Genomic DNA, 21,894 nt, shown 5'->3' with positions numbered 1-21,894 from the left:
GTTCTATATTATTGTGACAGGTAGATCCATCCGTGTTATAGATACTGGTCGCTAAAGACCTGAATATAATAATGATTGGCAAAACATTCATGCATTTAAGAGTTAATTTTTTCAAATAAATACAGAATGACATAAATTATTATTGAACTGTATTTAAATATTTTAGTATTTAAAGGGAGGTTACATTTAAAACATACATTTTAACATTAGATGTTACATTTTGATGTTAAATATTGTTTTATATAGAATTGTTGTATAGTCTATACAGTAATAAATGTAATTACATCAGAAGTAACTGTACAGAAAATTAAGAGTAATCCCTTTACTTTTTCAAGGTAAACTAAATAAATTACAGTAATTAATTACTTACTTATCTGCTATATTGACTAATATATATCTACAAATCTATGTATAAATCTGCATATTGACTGCTATATGACTAAAATAGTATAAGCAGTCTGCTAGTTCAAATTCAGATATTGCCTTTATTAGTGTGTTAATAATAAATCATTTGATCAACCAATTTGTTCAAGAACACTGATTCTTTAAAGAAACCAAAAGCCACTGCAGTGTGCATTGTTTATAGATGTGAAACATCTGCTGTGACTGCACGTGGAACTATTTTAGTTGGCGGAGCAAAAATAGACAAATTATGCTAAATGATAATACAGTGTCTGAAATGTCGTGCTGTCGTGCTGATAACTCAAAACAACATTTTTGCTCGTGTGATATTGCTTATTTGTAAAGTGCAACAGTGCCTGTCCATTTTTTTTTTTTTTGTCCCATTGGCTCTGAAAGCATTTTTTCGTATTCATTTTTCCCATATGGATTTAAAAAAAGTTTTGACAAAGAGTAATAAGCCATGAACCAAACCAACCAGCTAAACGAGGTGAATCACAAAATTACAAACATTGAGTGAAGCAAAAAAGGTATTTTAAAATCAGGAAAAAAAAACACAAAGGTGTAATTCACGCTTTAAAGAGCGAAAATAATTTAAGCGGTGGATTAATGTAAAATATTTATTTAAGATAATGTTAAGAAACAGTTGTTTTTTTACATTTATTGAAAAGTATGCATATGTACAGAAATATGTAAGTAGAGTATGGAGGTTTGCTTATTTCGATTCTCTGATTGGTCAAGATTTCTTTGCAGAAATGAGTGATGTTTTTCAGCAGAAATTCCGCTGGTAAGATAATTTAAAATAAATAAATAAGTTGCAATAATGTGAACTGATAGCTTTAACAAAAGCATATACCATAGATTAACAACTTCATAGCTCATAGTAAAGGTCTGTCTGCAAATTCAGCATGAAACATCTTTTTGGTTTTCTTCCCTATTATGACGTTTATCTAAGTGAAACGGCTTGTTGAACAAGAAAAAATGTAGGGTGGGACTTGATTTTGTCCATCGGGAATCGATTGGATGGTTGGATCATCGTGGTTTGCTATTTCTGTGATGTCATGTGAGTGACAGGTTGTCCCGCCCTCACGCCAGTTAACGCATCATCAGAGAAGAGAAGAGCTGTCACAGCAAGAGGGAGGGAAAGCTATTTTGATTAGAGATTACGAGGGCACATAAATTTAAAAATAAATGTATGGACTAATCATTTATAATAAATAATCCAATATTACATAAAAAAAATTGTCAATTGTTTGAACTTGTTTATTCATCTTGTCACAATTGGAACTGTTTCTTTGTGGAAGCTTTGCGTTTAGTGAGATAATAAAATATTTCAACTCAAATTAACAGTTTGTGTCCAATTATTTTCTTATGTGGCAAGCAGCCATGTGATAAGCGAGAGCGTGGAATACCGTAAATTAAGCTCTGTTTTATGTCTAGGCCTTGATTACCCTTTCCTGATCACCGGCTGGTTGCAAAAGTATCCCTTACATACTGGATAAACTTTTAATGGTGAAGAGTGAGTGTTTTGTATTACCACAAACAACACTAAAAACTTTGGGAAGGATTCTTGTGTTTCATTCAGGCGTAAGATTCTGTTGCATGGCCTTAAAGATCTGCTTCACTGTCCCAAATACATATTTGGATTCATAGACTAAATACAGCTCATTTATTTTATTTAGCAAATTGAGTGTGGGCTCCGGATGCAAAGACGTGTTTGCTTTTCTTCTTACCCCATGCTGCCAGACTCTTACACAACTACTAATTAGATGTTGTTGTTTAAAAAGTAGGTCTTAAATTTCCCAAACTTTACAGTTCCTGCATTAACCAGACTATGTGCCTGAAGTGTTTTTCTGAATTTCGCCAGCAACTGTTTTTTTTATTTATTTAAATGAAAGGTGTTCTTAGACAGCCCAACACTTTGGGAAATATGTTAATTCCCCTGGAATAACATTTACATATTTGTAGATGAATGATTTCAATTTCTCTGCCAGTCAAAGCAATGCAATCAAGAGTTTGTTTGAGGCTCTGCCGGAGCATGACCTTGCGGGAAGATTCTTAAGGAAAAGTGAAGGCTATTAATCCATACAAAATTATGTACACACTTCATATGGAGACCACATCAATTATGAAATGCAGCAACTTCCTGCAATTAACAGAAATGAATCTCCGTCTCTGTTTGAGTTCAGAGTCTGGAGTCTGCCTCTTATCTTGTAAAATACACATAATATTAAGACATTTTTTCCCTGTTTTCCATTCCACCATTTTTAAAGTGCTGTCTTGATAAAAAGAAAAAAGGCAATTAATATCAAAAAAGCTGAACCTGCATTTTAAGTATTAAACTCAATCCAGTATTAATCCTCAATCCCATTGTAATCCCATTGTATTGTGTTCAGAAACATAATCATTCCTAATGCAATCATGCCTGTGAATATTAATTTATTGAAAAGGATTTGAAGGGTGTCAAATTGACCTTAAGGGAGACTGTTAAGGGAGATTATCCAACCGTATCAACATACATCTGCCAAAGAGCCAATTAATCTCATATTCTGTACATCAAAACATCTGCGTTGGCATTTGAATACAAATATCCTCTCGACTCTATAAGTGATCTGTAGTTTCTTGTATATTTGCGTTATAATCTGTAATAATCCTACAAGTCCATTCCACATGTTTGCAGACACAAAACTAATAAAAACAAGGATCTGCAGACAATGTTGTTTTGGAGAAGAAGTTTTGAAATGCCTGGTTATCATGAAGCCCTTTCCAATAGAAAACCCTTATTCAATTTTCATAATTTTAAATGCAGTGTTCCAATGAAATTTGTCAAGATAAAAATCTGTTGATCTGTATAAAGCACCATCGGTTTTCTCTAACAGCAATGAGTCAGTTGGCACACACAGCTCATCGGTTTTATTTGTAAAGAGCAGTGAAAAACCAACAGCATTACACTGAAGAAAGAGGAGTCACGGAGGCAAAAGGGATACAGTTGGATCCTGTCAGTTGCAAAGCTTTTTAATTTGCAGCCCGAATGCAATGTCCTGACACATCCCAAAAAAGTCATACCAAAAAACAAACAAAACAAAAAATTACAGTACAATTTTCAATTGTATTGTAGCTAAAAATGAACTCTTAATGTCTGTTTTCCCCTTGAGGCAAAACAAAGCAAAAAAATGGGAAATATATATAAGGGGAAACCATAGGAAATAGGATAAATAAATACAAAATAATTCACATACTAATTTACAGCTCTCAGTTATTTGTTCAAAATGAACTGCAATGAAAATTATTCTTTTGAAATAAACTCTGGTTTAAGAAGATACAAAATGAGTTTAGCAGCAAAACATGTAAAAGCATTGGCACGAGACGTAGCTGAATCATAGCAATGGCAGATATGGCAAACCAGCCACATTTATCAAGCACATACATATATAGTTGAACTGGTGCCAGTGGAATCAGGGGAGGAATGTGAACTCACACACCATCACGTATGCAATGAAACCTCCACACAACAACATTCGCACACCCTCTCACACACAGCATACATTTCCAAACATACACGGCAGTCAGACACAACACATACCTATTCATAATATTATTTGCTCTGCACACACACACACACACACACACATGGGGATCATTAGCAAAAAAGACAATGACCAAAGAAATAGAAAGCATCACTGCTATCAGCCCTTAGTCCCAAAGTATCACCCTGCTGAATGTTCAGACATTTAGGGTGCAGTAGATCAGTGTACACCAACAAATGATCATTTGTTCTTTTATACAAAGAAAAGTGCTAAACCAATTCAGAAAGAGCACCTCCAGTGAAATCAGGAGGTTTGTGTCATCTGACACAGTCACTAAAGTCCATATTTTTTGTATTTTGTATTTTTTTTGATGACGCAAAGAGTCTTATCATATTAAAAAAAGACCATTTGTCCTAATACATATCAAAAGTTCCTGTAATAAACATTTGGCTATCTTAAAGCCTATTGGCAACCAGTTCAAGATGGGAACATTGAGAGCTTTCCCACATCCATGACAGGTGTTCTGTATTCACAGAGCTTTTCTGCATCAAAGCATAGCTGAAAATCTCCCCAATGGCCCTGCACTAGGGGGATGGGGGGATAGGGGGATAGGGGGATGGGGGGGCAGATCTGTAACTAGAAGCCGTAATGTTCAACCGGAGAAACTTGCGTCAGCTCATTTCATACACATTGCCCCTGGCAAGGATTTCCACAAGAGTATTTTGTGTCTTTCAGCTTTGTTCTGCAGAAGTATAGCTGTGTAGGCATCAGGTAGACCAATCAGCATGGACAAGCTGTATGTAAAGATTATGAATGGTGTACCTTTGAAATCCTTAGAGAAATCCACGTTTGCAGTACCCTCAAGGCCTTGTGTTCTTAGAAAGCAAAGATAACAGGGGGGAAAAATGCAATAACTTTCGTATTGAACTCCATGTGCTGTGGCCTGTCCTCGCAGGTGTGCGATAGTCTACATAAATTATTTTGTTTTAAGCCTTGATTTGTCAATGTCTGTGAATATTTTTGGATTTAAGCCTGGGGCGGTAACCTGGACAAAATAAAGTCATTTGAGTCGTACGGTGTCCTGGGCAGCACAAAAAGCCCTTCGTTTACATCGAAACAGAACCGTTATTGTGCTTCTTTTAGTCCATGTTCTGAATAGCTGGATATTTGTTGTCTGAGGAGGCAATCCACCTCAGGAGCTTCAGAAGAATGTGCCTTTGGTCTTATTGCAGAGAATCTTTTTGAAGGCTCTGCGGAAGTCTTTGTTGAAGATGGTGTAGATGACCGGGTTGAGGCAGCTGTTGCAGTAGCCGATCCAGAAGAAGAATTTAAAGAGTGGTTCTGGCAGGGCACATGACTCTGGGCACACAGCCTGTAGGCTGTACGAGAAGAAGAAGGGGAACCAGCAGATGACAAAGACGCCAATTACCACCGCCAGCACAAAGGTGAAGCGTTTCTCTCGGTTCACCATTGCTTTGCGCCGTGCTGAGTTGGGCGTTCCTTCCTGCTTGGTCTTCCAGGTCACCAGCTTGGTGCCTTTGGCGGTGGCGATCATGTCTCTGTATTTCTGTATAGTGGCAGGGGAATGGATGCCACTAGGTGTCACGCTTGGAGTGCAAGGGACCTCTAACCCCCTCCCACCTTGCTCTGTGTCCGAGTCAGAGCTCATGCTCTCTCCGTTATTGTTGTCAGGCGGTTTCTTGGTCTTCTTCACTTTTTTCCCGTGTTTAGGTTTCTTAGGAGCCATTTCAGATGAATTCGAAGGAGACGGGGAAGGACACGGTGTGGTTGGCGTCAGGGCTGTCGAAGGGGCTTGCAAAAGGTTGTTGGCGATCGGGGTGCTCGCCGCCTGCTGGACGGACTCCACTTGGGACACAGCCAGAGTTGGAGGCCTAGGGTTTTTATGCAGGGTAGCAGGCGTTTCATCTCCTCTTCCGTTTTGCAGACCCTCCTTGTGCTGAGACGTTGCGGCATTGGCTGGGACCTCTTTGCGGGGCTCCCCCGGTGGACACCGCGTGCGCTGCTTGGCAATCTGGTAGATCCTTATGTAGACTAAGATCATAATCAGACAAGGAGCAAAGAAGGAACCGATAGTAGAGTACAGGATGTACCAGCGCTCATCATTGAGCTGACACTGTGGCAGTCCATCTGAATCGACACCTCCTTTATTCTTGTTCATGGAGAGTAACGGTGGAAAGGAGATGACTGCTGATATCAGCCACACCACCAAAATTGCACATTTGATGCGTTTGTGCGTCCGCTTTGCGCCGTATGTGACGGCGCGTGAGATAGACAAGTAGCGGTCTAGACTGATGGCACACAGGTGTACTATAGAGGAAGTGCAGAACAACACATCCAACGCCAGGTAAATCTCACACCATACGGTACGGAAATACCAGTATCCCATCAGTTCATTGGCCAGCGAAAATGGGATGATGAGGGTGGCTACCAAGATGTCTGCAGCCGCAAGTGAGACCAAGAAGAGATTCTGGGGTCCTCTAAGTGAGCGGCTGGTTAAAACAGCGATGATGACAAAAATATTACCCACAATTGTAAAAAGAATCATCAATGTGATGGCTGTTGCAAAGATTGCTGTGGCTTCTGGAGAGTATGGGGCGAGCTTTATCATACTCTGGTTACAAGTGGGTGAAGACGTGCCTCCGGTGCTGTTGATGTTGTGGCCAGGAAGACCTGTGCCTGCAAAGCACGCGCTATCCATGACTGCCAATGCCCTGCCACTAAATATGTATGTGGACTAATGTTCTCTCTCTAATCCAAATGTGGGTAGAATAATTTTAACAATTTCGTTCAGCTGTTTTTTTCCCCCCTCTAAGAACTTAGTGGAAGATATTTTGTTAAATATTAAATTAAATAAACTCTCAACGTATAAACCCCCTTACGTATAAACGAATGAATACATCTCTAACTGCAGTAAATAAATGGCAGCCATTGTTATGTCACAACTCATCGAGTGTTGGTATTTTATTACTTAGCGTCACATTAAAAAATGGAATAAATGTCATCTGAGTTTTGGAACAGTTATGGAAACATACGAATTGATTTAAAGGATAACCATCAAATACATTATATGTCAGATTAAATCTAATGAGTTATTATTTACGGTTGTAATTAACTATCATTTACAAAGGAAATGTGAGGGGAAAAAATCCCGGCCAGTGCAAAAATACGAGTGCCACAGACAGATTAATTGGCAATATAAAAAAGATGCGCAATATTGTGCTTCTGTAAATTATTTGGAAAACAGTAATTCAACACAAATATTCAAGTTAAGAATAAAAAAATGGTATAAATTCATAAGTTCTTACAAAACAAATATATTGGAATGCTTAAATGTAGGTTACCCAGATGCACAACCCTCCACGGAGCGCGAGGCTTTAAATATAAATCTCCAGAGAGCAAGCAGCAGCGCGCGGCGATGTGCCAGTTTCCCCTCACAGTTTTCACAAGTTTGCAAAAAGAATTTAAGCGCAACAACTACCCTGATAAATCATGTAGTCTGATGTAGTTGTGTCGTTGTTACATTCCTGAGTGTAGAAAGTCGGCATAATAAAGATTCAGAGGCACGCCAAAATTTGTCTGGTATGTCCAAAGCACTAAAAAGAAGTATGCCTGATAACAGCTTGTCGTCCGTCTCCCTCCGTGTTCCTCCCGTTATAGTCACAGTATCTCATTCAGCAAGTTAAATGCCTCCTACATGCCTCAGTGACCGTTTTAAGTATCGCGCGAGCCGCACTGGATTCATATCTACGCAGCGGTTCTCCTCAGGACCCCAGTATAAGTGATGTCAGGACGGGCGTCATGAGGCAACTCTTCCCTCCCACATAAAAGCCTGACCTATCATGAAACTCTATTGTAGAGCATAAAACAAATACAGCCGTGTAGTGGGTGCAATTAAAATAATACATTTTGGAGAGGTCAACAATCCAAACAGCTTGTAGTAGGCTATGCAAAATGGATAAAGGTAATGATTTTGATTAATGATATTTACATAATGAAGAGTAGCTATACATGATTAATGCTGCTATATATTCGTTTGGGAAGTTTACATAAACTCGACCACCGCAGGATATATGGTAAAGCGTCATGCTATGTAAAATGAAAGGTTGTTCTGCAGTTTAAGGTGCGTAAACTTCAGAAACATGTCATGTTGTTGACTACATCCAACAAAAAAAGCAACAAATCAAAAAGTAAGTAGACTGTAAAAGCAACAGAGACCTGTCTGAAACGTTTAAAACTTTAATCACAGACTGCGCTCTCGTGCGTAAAAGGACTCGTGACAATCGAGCGCTTCCTCCGCACCGTATTCGCGCTTCATTTCATAAAGATCAAGTGGTTTAATGCTCTCTTCAGATGAAAAAGTGCAACATATATACAAAATCGCAATTTAGAAGCCCCTCAAGCGTATCCATTAGGATCGGTTTCCTGAATCACCTGTATTACCGTCGTGATTTTTAGCAAAGAACACAGGACGTTATGTCAAAAGGGTCGAATGAGTTGCTGTATTTCCAGTATGCAAAAAAATATATTAAATAAATATTTGCACGAAGCAGCATTTCGCACAGAGAGCTCTTCAGTAGAGAACTATGTTTTAGATAAATATTGGTCTGTTTTGATAGATAGATAGATAGATAGATAGATAGATAGATAGATAGATAGATAGATAGATAGATAGATAGATAGATAGATAGATAGATAGATAGATAGATAGATAGATAGATAGATAGATAGATTTACTTTGTTCATTTACAAACCTGTGGTAAGCGCTGCCCCCTTATGGACAACAAAATACAAACAGGCATGTCTTCAGAAGATATTATAAATATCTCAACATCATTTAGCAGGTGTCTGGTTATTTAATAAGTAATTATTACTTCATTGATCTAGAAGACAATGTATTTTGTTCAATATTTTATTCATACAAAAGTCCTTGAAGTTATTGCAATGTTGTTGCTGTATGACGTTCACACATAGGCCTACTGTGTAAAGCCTGTTCTTATAGACTAAATTGCTTGGCTAGATATCCAAATCTTAAAGGGTGTTACAATTTCCACTGCATGACAGGTTCTTTTTCCATTCATGTCAGTAGGCCATTTAAAACCATGACACTCCTGAGGATGAAGTTCTCTTTGGAAGCTGCATTTCATATATTGTAATTTTTTTTCCCCCAATAGCTTTCAAGAAGTTCATGATGTTCCTTCTGGGGAGAAGTCATTTTCTTCTTGATAGACTGATGTATCAGAGAGGCCGTTTAATTCGACCCTTGTGAAAAAGAAGTGTGCTTAATTGTATTGAACATTTACTTGCAGTGTATACTTCAAATCTAAAAAAAAACTGTACTTGACAATATGTTATTGATGAAATAAAATGACATTTAAGTGTACTTAGAGTTTCTTAACACACTTTTAAAAGTGCACTTTAAAATAACGTCACATTAAAAGTTTTACCTTAAATTACATTTTGAATCATAATGTTTTAACAATCTTTTGTCATGCGTAAAAGAAGTAGGCTACACTTATTTTGATGCGAATGTGATGACTAATATACCAAAACACATGCAAACTTGATTTTAATTTGAACTGTAGTGTTATTTATTATTAAATTGCAACTTCATCATTACAAATATGTAATTACAAATATATTTAAATGCATGACACAAGTTTCAATAGATTACATTTTAGTTCGCCATATTGTCACATTCGACAGTATGGGCTATATTTCAATTATGCAATTATGAAATAACACATAAAGAAGTACAATTAACTTGAATGTTAAAGTCATAAGTTTATTATTTCTGTAATAAGTACTCTTTTTATACTTTTTGGCTATTTTGAGATTATCTTCATCCTCTGGTCACCATGTCTGCTTGGCTGATCCTCTTGTATCAGTTCAAAACCAACAGACAGCCTTAATAGACATTTTAATTTGAGTATAACTAAATAATGTATAAAAAAGTATTTTAATAAGATCCTTTTTATGTATTAGCCTATGACTTTTTATGTCAGAAATGTTATGGAAGTTCGTTTTTAAGAGAGAAAGAGGGAGGTTATGAATGTCATGCTTGTAGGCCTACTGTTAATTCTGCAGTTTCTGATAGCAATGAAAACAGTATCATGCAGAGCAACATTAGTTAGGCTATTTGAAACAACCTCGATTCCCAACAACAATAAGCAAACTGTGCCTTTACATCATGTTCCTGTTGTTATGAGCAAGCTGATGGGGTGCGCATTCACAAAAAGAATTAACCCCGGACAACATGCAGATTTTCCAATTCACTTAGACAAAGCGCATTGGAGCTGACAAGACTGCCAATGTTCCAATAGCCTGTGGTAAGCACTATTCAGGGGCGTCACTAGGATTTTCATTTTAGGGGGGCTAAGCCCCCAATATGATTTTTAAAAAAATTATAAAAAATGTAACACTTTAGTTTAGGATCTAAAGCTCACTATTAACCATTTTCATTACGATGCAAAGGCACGGTTTTATAATAACTGTGGTCCCAAATGTGAGGCAGGGTAAATACGGGGGTTCGGGGTCTCCCCGAGAAAATTTTGATTTCTCTGATCACATATGTGTATTTTAAGATGTTCTGAAGGCCAAAAAACTTGGATAGTGGGCAGCTGATTATTTTTCTCTCCTCATCAGCATCACACTCTTTTTCTCTTGTTTTTATCTTGCCCTGTCTCTTCCCCTCCTAAAGCTGAGCTTTGACTGATAAAGGCTTTTCATTTTTGTCTGTCAGTGAAGAAAGTAAACATAGGGTCAACTGATAGGGTGATTTTGCCTATGAATCATTTTCTCAGACGCGTTTATTTACTGAAAGCTACTAAAGGTAAGTTTATTAAATGCATTCACAATATGTAGGCTACACATTTATTATTGATCTTATGCCTAATACAGGGCCGTAGACAGGGCTTTATAATCACAGAGGTCCTAAATTTGAGGTTGGTAGGGGGTTCAAATTTTTTATTTCTCTGATATGTGCATTTCAAGACGTTTGAAGACCAAAAAAAAGGATAAGAAATAGCTTTAAAACCATGTCAGTGGGCAGATTATTTTTTTGTCAATACCTGCTCTCTTCTCATCTCCATCACTCTTTCTTTTTTTATCAGTCTCTTCCCTCTTCCCCTCCTAAAGCTGAGCTTTTTTAATTTACTAAAGGCTACAATTTGTATTATATTCTCAATATGTACACATTCATTATTAATCTTGTGCCTAACATGATGAAAACGGCTTTGTTAATGTTTCTTGTAAACTAATTATTACATGAGTCACGTTACATAGGCCTATTTTCAGCTCAAAATGGCGAAATTTGACACAACTATATTAGTTTGCCTGATTATTTTTTGTCATTCGTTTAACATTTATGACATGAAAAAGGTAAAATATGAAATGTTAAGTTTAGCTACTTACATATTATCTCGCTCTTGACCGTACGCGTCGAGTCGCACTGTTAAAATTCGCGCTCAGCAGCGTCTGTGAACATTAAGCCCGCCTACTTTGATTTGATTGGTCATCTCAAATATTCTGACATTGACGAGCAGTGACAGACCAATGAGGCTCAGATAAACACACACATGAACACACACACACACCCTGTCCTCTGTTTCTGACGTGCTCTCTGCTCGGCGCCGCTGCGGATTGAAGATGAAGAACGCGCTGAATCTGATTATAACAAGACTGAAGCGAACACGAATTTGTGTAGCCTACATTAATCTCACATTTTTAGGGGGGCTAGGCAGAAGTTTAGGGGGGCTGAAGCCCCCCTAAAAAGGGCCTAGTGACGCCCCTGGCACTATTTAAATTATTTGTTTAGATGCTGCTGTCAGAATAATGGTGTCAAATGAAAAGTGCGGATATGATTTCAGTCGCTGTGTAATGGCTCTAACAGCCGAAATATTTACTGGGTAATATGTGATTCAGAAATATGATCCCCTCAATGGCACTGGATCAAAGTTTAACAGTTAAGCTGGATCCAATTAAAATTTCAATTTAAAACTGACACGGTAAGCAAATAAGTTTGGCGGACAGCATCGCACCAAAGCTGTTAGTTTCAGAAGATGTTCAGAGTTTTATTCCACAATCCGCTTTATCCTTATTAGGGTCGCGGAGGGCTGGGGCCTATCCCAGCGTCTAGGGTCACAGGTGGAGAAACACCCTGAATTGTTGACCAGCTCTTCTTCATGTTGGGTCACAGGCAGTGTCGTCTCTTGCCAGGCAAAGGGAAAAACCCTCTGGTGTGCCTGATCCAGCCTTGACAACACTGTCCTCACCTTGCTCTTCCTCCTCTCCTTCTCAGATTGTTTCCATATTGTTCGTATCCACATTCAGTGCACCTGTGCCACCTGTGCACTCTGAGCTGGCTTATTTTGTATTGGTTTGATCACACATCATTGGAAATAAGATTCGCTGTGTGTAAACGATGACAGCTGTGTTTTAGTTGTGCTGCCCCTTGCAACACATGCATCACAGTGCGATCATTTAGTGAATGAGAATGTTTTGTAGAAAGAGTGCATGAGATTTGCAAATGGTGTCTAACTGCCTGAACTTGTTTAAGGTTTTACTGAAAGAGTGATTTATTCGACAAATTGTTTTAGGCTATTGCGAATTTGGTTCAGAGAATGGGGTTTAGTGTTTTAGCAATTCAGAAAATTGACTTCGAATAATCAGCAGATGGCGCTGTGGTAAAAGATTTCCACTGCTTGTATCCTGTGGCAAAACCAACAATCCAAAAAGTGGTATTTTCCCATATTAATACTTTTGTAAGATTACCACAGCAGTGAGCAAGGACGGATCTTGAATGTATGCCAATGTAACATAAAATAAGAAATGCACAATGTTATCAAACATTTGGGGCCAGGAAGATTTGTTTATAAGAAACTGAAACTTGCTTTAGAAAGGAGACATTAAAACTGATAAAGATGAAGATTTATATTTCAAATAACTGCTGTTCTTTTGAACTTTTTATTCATCAAAGGATCCTTAAAAAAATATTATTACGGTGTCTACAAAAATATTAAGCAACTGGTTTCAAAATGTATATAAAAAAATAAAGGTAACACTTTACAATAAGGTTCATTAGTTAACATTAGTTAATGTATTAACCAATATGAACTAACAATGAGCAATACATTTGTTACAGTATTTATTAATTATGTAAATTTTAGTTAATAAAAATCCAGCTGTTCATTTTTCATGTTAGTTCACAGTGCATTAACTAATGTTAACAAATACAACCTTTGATTTTAATAATGTATTAGTTAATGTTGAAATTAATATTAACAAAGATTAATAAATGCTGCAGTATTGTTCATTCTTAGTTAATGCTAACTAAGGTAGTTAACTAATGTAAACTAATTCACCTTATTGTAAAGTGTTACCAAATTTTCTATTCATCAAAGGATCCTAAAAAAATGTATTACGGTTTCTACAAAAATATTAAGTAACTGGTTTCAAAATTTATTTTAAAAAATTAAACAATTAGAAATGTTTCTTGAGCAGTGAACACTGAAGACTAGAGTGATGATGCTGAAAATTCAGCTTTGCTATCAGAGGAATAAATATATATTAAAATAGAACAATTTTCAAATGTATTCTGGTTATTTGGACATAAGAAGTTGGTGCCTTGGGGGCTCTTGAGGCCAGAATCTGTCAGTGTGTAAGGATAAAAAAATATATATGATTGATTTAATTAAAAAGATAGAAAGAAAACTACATTCAGTATTGCATTAAACAAATGAATCCATCATTTTATTTACATATTGAAATGAGTTAACCACATAGCTTACAAAAGATCTTATCAAAACAAATCTAATTTAAAGTGCATCGCGTGAATGAAAATAGATAAATAAATATTCACAAAAATGAAGGAAATAACACTTTATAAAAAATAAAACACATTAGCAAAATGGCTTTAGTGCCTTTATCTATCGCAACACAATTTTAACTTCATTTTAAAAAGACCTAGGATCACAGTTTGTCAGGTCTTTTGCCCTTTAAAACATGTTTGAGACACACAATTAGACGAACTTCATGGAAAAACTTGACATTTACCAAACAGACGACTAAACCACAAGTCACAGCCATATATGGTCACAGCATCACTCAATGGAACATTGACTGATGCAACATCTATGATGATCTGCAGACATACATCCTGAACATATACTATTGTTGAACGCTAAATGAAAACGCTTTAGGAGACTATATTAGACGTTTGGCAGGACAGAAGTTGTTTGTCTGTTTCATCAATATCTCAGATGGGTTGATGTTATAAGATCACAGTAGTAGTCGAGTACACAATGTCACAATGACATGTGACTATTACACTTTCCACGAGGGATATTGAGTGTAATAGTCGTTCGGAAACGACAACTATGTAGAGTTTGTGTTGCCATAAACAATCAAGAACAGGTAGTCAGTTGATGCAGTCTACAAGTTTACCCAAACAAGTTGAGTTATGCCATGGTGTTAGTTTTAAAGGGTGAGATGCCACATTTGGTCCCACGTGTCAGTTTGTACACCCATAGCATCGAGCAAAAACTTCCTTTAAGCACCTTTGTAGATTTGTCACAGTCTTTGAGGTCAAATCTGCGACTAGTAGATCTGAAAGTTAGTGGGGCCAGTTCAAGATTTCTTGACTGGTACTAAAACGCAGTGCCACTGTTTTCTCTGTCTAGTACAGAATAAGGGCACAAAACGTCCGTCTCGAACTGCAGAAGTTGTCCCATGAAAGCTAGATTGGGTGAGATGACTTGTCTGCGGCGTTTTACAAAGTCAAAGGCCTCGTCCAGACGGACACGTCGAGCGTGTATGAGGTACGCCAGGCAGATGGTGGCCGACCGGGAGATTCCTGCATGACAGTGGACCAGCACTCGCCCGCCACTCTCTTTTATCGAATCTGCAGATGCAATGAAGGTGAGCGTTAGTTTTTAGCTCGTTGTTATTTTTCTGAAGGATTCTGAAAACTCTTTTTACCATTAGGACTTACCAATAAAATGGATGGCCTCTGGAAAGAGCACGCGTATGTCTGCGGCAAGACTGTCCTCCACCTTCAGAGTTTTGTACTGAAGTTCCTCCTCAAACAGGTTCGGACAGGAAGAGGACACGTTGAGCACTGCCGTGATCCCACAGCGTTCCAGAGTATCCCGTCTGGACGAGTGATGCGCACTGCCCAGAAAGAGGAAGGGGAGGATTTCAACTGGACCACCCTGGTAATCCAAAAGGATAAAAATCAATGAGTATATTCAAAAGATATTGTGTGATATTACAAGTCATTGTATAATTTATTATGATTTTGAGATTTCTAATCACCAACCTGATCGTAGAGAGGAGTCTTTCTTCCGGACACAATGGACTCTGGTTCACTGAGAGCAGGATTGTTTGAGAACATGACAGGAGTGTTAAAGCAGAGCTCTGGATAAAGTGCAGAGAACCCGTCAAATCCACCTAGAAATGGTCAGAGAAAACATTTAGTTAATTTTCATTTTCTGGGTTTGACAAAAACACTGTTAAAAGTTGCTGACTAATATTTTTAAGTACAATCAACTTGTGCAACATTTATCTTTCTCCAAATATATGAGCTATTTATGTTTATTAAATATAATTACTTTCATTGATACAACTTAAGTCAGGCTGAGTTATATTAAATCATATTATTCCATTTAATTCAAATTACATTTTAACTTTTTAGGTCACCTGCCAAACAATGTAAATTTATTTACAATTTAAATAGGCGTATAGAAATATAAAATATAACAACTAATTTAGCAACTAAATTAAAGTATTCCCAAAAAGAATGACAACATGTAGTCCTGTTGAGTCATTAAATCTTTGTTCCAATTTTTTAGTATGTAAAAGAAATAGCACGTATTGCAATTTAACTGAATTTAAGTTCTATTCCTCAAAAACAACGACAACATTTATAGTTTTCTACCTTGTAAGAAGCATATGTGCGTCGAGGCAGACTGGACCTCTAACTTAAGGGCACTGATGAGGAGACTGGCCAAACTCTCGCTCTTCAAATCCCTCACCGACCGACTGTTTTCATCCAGGACCACCACCGGAGAGAAGTCCCCGTTCCGCAGCTGGGCCAGCAGAGACTTATCGGCCACCAGCCATTCCAGAGACACCACGGAGCTCTTGGACCTCCGTCTCAGCATGGAATTCCAGTTGACGTTGCGGGACTCGATGATGTGCGCTCGGGAGAAGCCGAGGAAAGGCCGACAGTCCAACACGATGCATCCTCCAGACGCGAAGAGCTCAGAGGGAGTCCGCAAAATATGAACTAACTCACTACCTGAGATCTCGAGAGGGTCGCCGATACCCATGACCTCTCCAGACAAACAAACAGCCGTGAGTGGAAAACTGATATTCTTCACAGCATCAAGCGCGTTCAATATATGGGAACGTATTTTGTCCTCTGGAAATGAAGTGCTATAAACAATAACAAAAATAGATGACACAAAACAGTATTATGTCCGTGGAGGCCTGGTGTGTTTTCACAGTATTAGCCTATTGCTTTGTCTTTAACTCTAAATGTCATATAATCTTCGTCTGAATTTCGTCAAAGCTTAGGTTTAAAGTCCTTTATTTCTCAGCAGCTGTGATTCTACAGTACAGGAGGGGTTGGAAACAGTATTTGTATCGCGTCTCCTCTGCCACAGCCACGCCTCGTTTTCCACATAAGGAACAGACGTCACGTTCGGAAACACCATATATGGTCTGTTGACTTAGACCGACATTCCAAATATGGGTGTTGAGGCGCTCTCCGCTCTTTTCCCATCGGCACGTGGTCGTTGGGGTTACCCGTGTTTTTTATTTCGTGACGTGAGTTTAAGCAGTATGCTACCATAGAGCCGTACAACCGCAGCGGCAACACACACACACACACACACTGGCACACGGCCTATTATTAGTTATAACACCCGTGCGGTGAGGGCTTTGGGCAAGGTCACAAGAGATAGGTCGTTAAATCAGGAAGGAACATCAAACCACGCTGAAGGCGATGATGTTATTTTTCATGGTTGACCGTACGTACCACGTAATTTTGTGTGGGTAAAATACACTGCTACAACTTTCCACACAGGTGTACACTTTCAGTGGGTGATGCAAGCTGTCAGGAGAAAGAATAGACACAAAGATGCCAAGAACACACACTTTACACACAATTATGCTTTAAGCAGAATAAAGAAACATTGAAATAAAAAACAAACAAATGTCTAGTTAAAAGTATTTAGGAATGTAATGAATGCAGAACTAAATTGTTTATTAAAACAATATAAAAAGAAAATTAGGCCAATAAATAAAAGGTCACATTAACATAATATAATTATTTTATTGTTTTATTTTGAAATAACAATGCATTCCAAAGTACATTGCAGTAAAGTTTAGTCAGAGGTAAACAGGTATCAGATATATTTGCATTATGTATGACAAATAAATTTAAATAAACAGGAGTGTATCTCTACAGTTTGTACATTAGTGCAGATAATTTTATCTTAGTAGCAATTTTATTTAGTTATGTCTATTGTCTCTGAGACTCCAAATATTTAAAACAGGTTATCAAATTGGTGATTATAATCAAATCTCATAGCATTAGAAAATGTATCACAGCAACATAACAACCTGATACAATATGTCAAGTATTATTTTTTGAGCTATTAAAATGACTGAAACTCCAAACAGAACATGAGGCTTAAACAAATAAAAAATGGTTCAAGTATCATTGTATTGATTGAATTTTTTTAAAGTTCTTAAATTGAATGTTTCGCCTAAAAAAATATACAGTATTTCACAAGATTGTCATAATTTTCTCTGCATTTAACTCAACCTAAAAACACAAAGCAAAACTAAAACCAGAGGTTGATTGCAGTAAGCATAGCGGCAATGTATTTAGGTCCTTAGTAATTGAATGATTTTTTAAAAATAGACACTTTAAAATCAATTATGTGACTGGACAAACACAGAGATAAACAGATCAATTCCAAATGTACGCTTCTTTTTTTAGCCCTAAGAACAAACAGCACCGTGGCAGACACTAAGGAGCAGGTTGTTCTCTTGATGCTCGAATGACTCTTAACAGCACGGCCTCCCACGCATCCTACTTATTCTGGTTGTCCAGGACTCAGTGTCTAGCCAGCACTTTCTCAATGCACATCCACACAAAAGAGGCTTGTACTTGTGAATGAAATGATGTGCAGTGGAGAAATGGGCCATGTGGTATAAAGTGGAAAAACAACATGAACTCTGAATGCAGGATTATGTTTGGAATTAAACAGATCAAGGGTCTGGATAATCTTTAACAGCAATCTGTAATATTCTGAGGTCACATTCACAAACACTGCATTCAGACTCTCTCTATCCCTATATCACAGGTTATTTGTCTTTATCATCATTTTTCATTTTATGTCATTTATTTATTCATGTATTGGCTCTGCACCCGCTCGTTCTCTGCAGCTTTAAAGGCACAAATCATTATTTTTTAATGCAATGTATTTGAAGCAGTTGTTCTAAACCTCTCCATACCCTCTTTATATACTCTTACATTAAAGATATTATGGAATAATTTCTACTGACAGGATTTAGCAGTGATTTCACATTGTAAAATGCTTTTTACAGTGAAATTACTGTACGTATGCCATTACACAAGAAACTGCTGTAAATAAAACAAATAATAGTCATATCTTGCTGCATTGTGGAATAATAGTGAAGTAATGCTGATTAATAGTTATTGACTATTAAGTCTGATCATATCTTGAAATCTACACTATATGTGGCAATATTGAATGCTTTACAGTACAGTGTTAAAAACCGTTAAGGGTGGTTGGGGAATTTTAATGCTGTTTTGGTGAGCTGAGTCTGGGAAATTATTAGTATGACTCAACCTGGAGTGAAACTTTCACTTTATTTCTATGGTCCACAAGACATTCTACTAATAAGTAACGTTGCAACTACATGTCAACTGTCGAAAAAAGTGTTAACAAAAATATGATGGAATTCATTCATTTATTCATGCTTGAAATGTAAATGCAACATCACACCATAAATGTGTGTAAATATATACAGCATGACATTACTGTAACACAGATCATGTTCTACATCGCAGTCAATTCCTGCTCCTGTTCACACTGCAGTATTAGAATACTGTTGTCATTTCCTGTAATCATTTGTAGAACCACTACTGTAAAAAAAATTACTGTGAAAGTACGGCAACAAGCAGCCAGGAATAAAATGTACATTCAAATGAAAGTACGGAAACTAGTAGCCAGGAATAAAGTGTAAATTCACCCTCTTTCTTTTTCTTTACGCCGTGGAACATCTCCCACAAGTCTGAGCTCACATTTAATTTATTTTAAATGACAACAACAAACATATGGCACTACTGGGGGAGGGTGTGTGTGTCTGTGAATCACACTGAGAATGGAAATGATGCTTCTTAATCAATACGGCCTATCAAATGTGATGCATCATAAGAATGCAGTCTTATGCTATTGCTCAATAACATGATAACCAAAAATGCCTGTGGTTAACCAAACCAAATATGACTTAAAAGCACATCATTATGCCTCATGCTGACAAGAAGTATTATTCTTAACTCTCATGTTGACTTACCGTTTTAAAATGTGGGGTCCAAGAAATCTGTGTGTATATTAATTATATTATTATGTAGTAATTATTATATTGTTTTTGAAACTCAATTCTTATTTATTTATTTTTGTTTCTTTTTTTATGTTCCTCAGACCCTCATTATTGAAGCTTAACTGCCTGATTTATGACAAGAATTTTAGTTATTCTCTTTTGGGTCAATGTGAAAACTACAGTAACACTTTGCAATAAGGTCCCATTAGTTAACATTATTAATGCATTTACTACCATTAAGTAACAATGACAAATACACGTGTTGCATTTAATTGTCTTTGTTGACATTAGTTAACAAAAAATACAACTGTTTATTGTTAGTTCATGTTAACTCAGTTACATTAAATAATATACAAATTTTGAATTTAATAATGTATTGGTAAATGTTAAAATTTACATCCACTAAGACTAAAAGATATGTAGTTCATGTCAGTTCATGTAAATTTATGTAGTTTACTAATGTTAACAAATGAAACCTTATTATAAAGTGTAACCAAAACAAATGATAAACCAATGACAAAAGTGGATCAGAGATTTGTTTTCATAGTTTAGTAATTTTATTAACGGCATTATTTATGGTTTTATATCCAGGCCCCCTGAGCCCCCAAACTAATGTGATATTGGAAAAGGTTATTAAATATATATGTATATATTGTGCTATTAAAATTACTCTCCGAAACCCAAACAGAACATAAGAAACATCAATGTTTTAATGAAAAGTGTCATTGAATTGATTAAAATAGTATCCGCCAAAATATACAGCATTTCACAATATCATAATATCCCACTGCCTGTTGAAAATAAGCAACTCAGCCTAAAATCACAAAGCAAAACTAAAAGCACTGTTGTCAAAGGAAGAGGAGGAGGATCCTCCCATGCACTGAGGTGTAAAGAGCAGCTGAGTTTAGCTCTGTCCTCCTTTCTCATTCACTCCCTCAGTCTTGAATTTCCCTTCATTCACTCTGTTTCTCCCCCGTCTTTTTCCCCAACAAATTCTCCCACAGCCGTGGCCACTCTTCCATCCCACACTCCTCTTCCTGTTAAGTTTAAGAATTTGAAGGTTTGTGTTCATGCTTGCCTCATATCAATCCGGCTGTCAGTGCATGTCTTTGCTCGTCAAATAATTGATAATTGGCTTGTGACATAACCGTCATTCCATTAAATAAGAATTTAGTGAAGACTCGTGTCACAATTGATATGAGATCAACTGCTAATGTTGTAACTATAGAGCAGTCAATTCAGTGTGTTATTTTACTGCTGTTAATTATGTAAAAAATGTGTTAAAATGAACACGATCTTGCCTTTTTGCCAGCATCTAAATAGACTATATAAGTGATTTTCTAAGTCAAATGTTCTTACTCATGTTGTTGTTGCTGCTACAGACAATCTGTCTTGCCAGACCACAATAACTCATTCTGCTCAGAACGAGTAAACAGCCGTTCACTCTCGTGTTCAAAAACATCCTTCATGCGCTGCAACTAAATCTCGGTCAGGTTCAATAAACCCAGAAGCTAAATGAATCGCTGTGGCCTATAACATGGAAATAGACGATATATAAAGTATATCTACACGCCCCTGTTGAAACAGCTGGTTTTTGTGATGTTAAAAATGAAACATAGATAACTTATATCAGATCGTTTGCACCTTTAATGTAAAAATTACAACCTTTGCAATGCCACCGAGAACCACAGTGACATATTTCACAGAAAAAAGATAAAAATACAACCGTAAAATAGCCTAACTGCAGTAGTGTGCACCAACCTGAAATAAGACTAAGTTGAAGCACCCTTTGATTTTATCTATCTGTCTGTCTCATTCCTGCATGCCAGTCTTTTTTATTTCTCATCATATATCATTCAGTGAATCTAGTATAGACACCTGCTACATTGTGTGTGTGTGTGTGTGTATGTGTGTGTGTGTGTGTGTGCCAGTGGCTTTGTGAGGGTGTCAGGATGAGGGTGTTGAGCTTCAGTTATTGCTGCAAGGGTGGTGTTGTGGGCTGAGGTTAGTTTAACGAGCCATGCAGTGTCACAACTTCCTGTCTAAGGAAGAAATAAATGAGAAAAACATACAACTGTCCTTCGTTGCTATAGAAAAAGAAAACTGTCAGAAACTAATTCAACAGTGGAAAATGGAGACGAGTGACGACTGTTTTTAAGACTAGAAGCATTGCATAAATAATAATCTGGCTTATGCTTTATTAACTTTGTTGAAATTGTGATCATTTAATTAAATTATAATTTGAATTGACAAATAAATTTAAACAAAATTATACATTTAAATATTTAATACTTTAACCCTGCATTAATGT

General features: G+C 36.9%; 2 protein-coding genes across 2 annotated transcripts; both read right to left on the bottom strand.

Moving 5' to 3' along the window:
• Nucleotides 1-4,959: 4,959 nt before the first annotated feature.
• Nucleotides 4,960-7,074, bottom strand: adra2b (adrenoceptor alpha 2B). Its single transcript, XM_056246599.1, has one exon. It carries the CDS (start codon nt 6,643-6,645, stop codon nt 5,128-5,130), a length of 1,518 nt encoding a protein of 505 aa, XP_056102574.1. The 5' UTR covers nt 6,646-7,074; the 3' UTR covers nt 4,960-5,127.
• Nucleotides 7,075-14,461: 7,387 nt separating this feature from the next.
• Nucleotides 14,462-16,567, bottom strand: dusp2 (dual specificity phosphatase 2). Its single transcript, XM_056246598.1, has 4 exons — nt 15,880-16,567; nt 15,262-15,392; nt 14,935-15,154; nt 14,462-14,844 (listed from the first exon to the last, which is right to left on the bottom strand). The coding sequence occupies exons 1-4, from the start codon at nt 16,271-16,273 to the stop codon at nt 14,591-14,593; spliced, it is 999 nt and encodes a 332-aa protein (XP_056102573.1). The 5' UTR covers nt 16,274-16,567; the 3' UTR covers nt 14,462-14,590.
• Nucleotides 16,568-21,894: the final 5,327 nt, after the last annotated feature.

Source organism: Rhinichthys klamathensis, unplaced genomic scaffold (genome assembly GCF_029890125.1).
Source record: "Rhinichthys klamathensis goyatoka isolate OS25496 unplaced genomic scaffold, OSU_Roscu_1.1 h1tg000040l_1, whole genome shotgun sequence".
NCBI lineage: Eukaryota > Metazoa > Chordata > Actinopteri > Cypriniformes > Leuciscidae > Rhinichthys > Rhinichthys klamathensis.
Note: the sequence above shows the minus strand (reverse complement) of the source record. Positions and strands in the feature narration are given on the sequence as shown.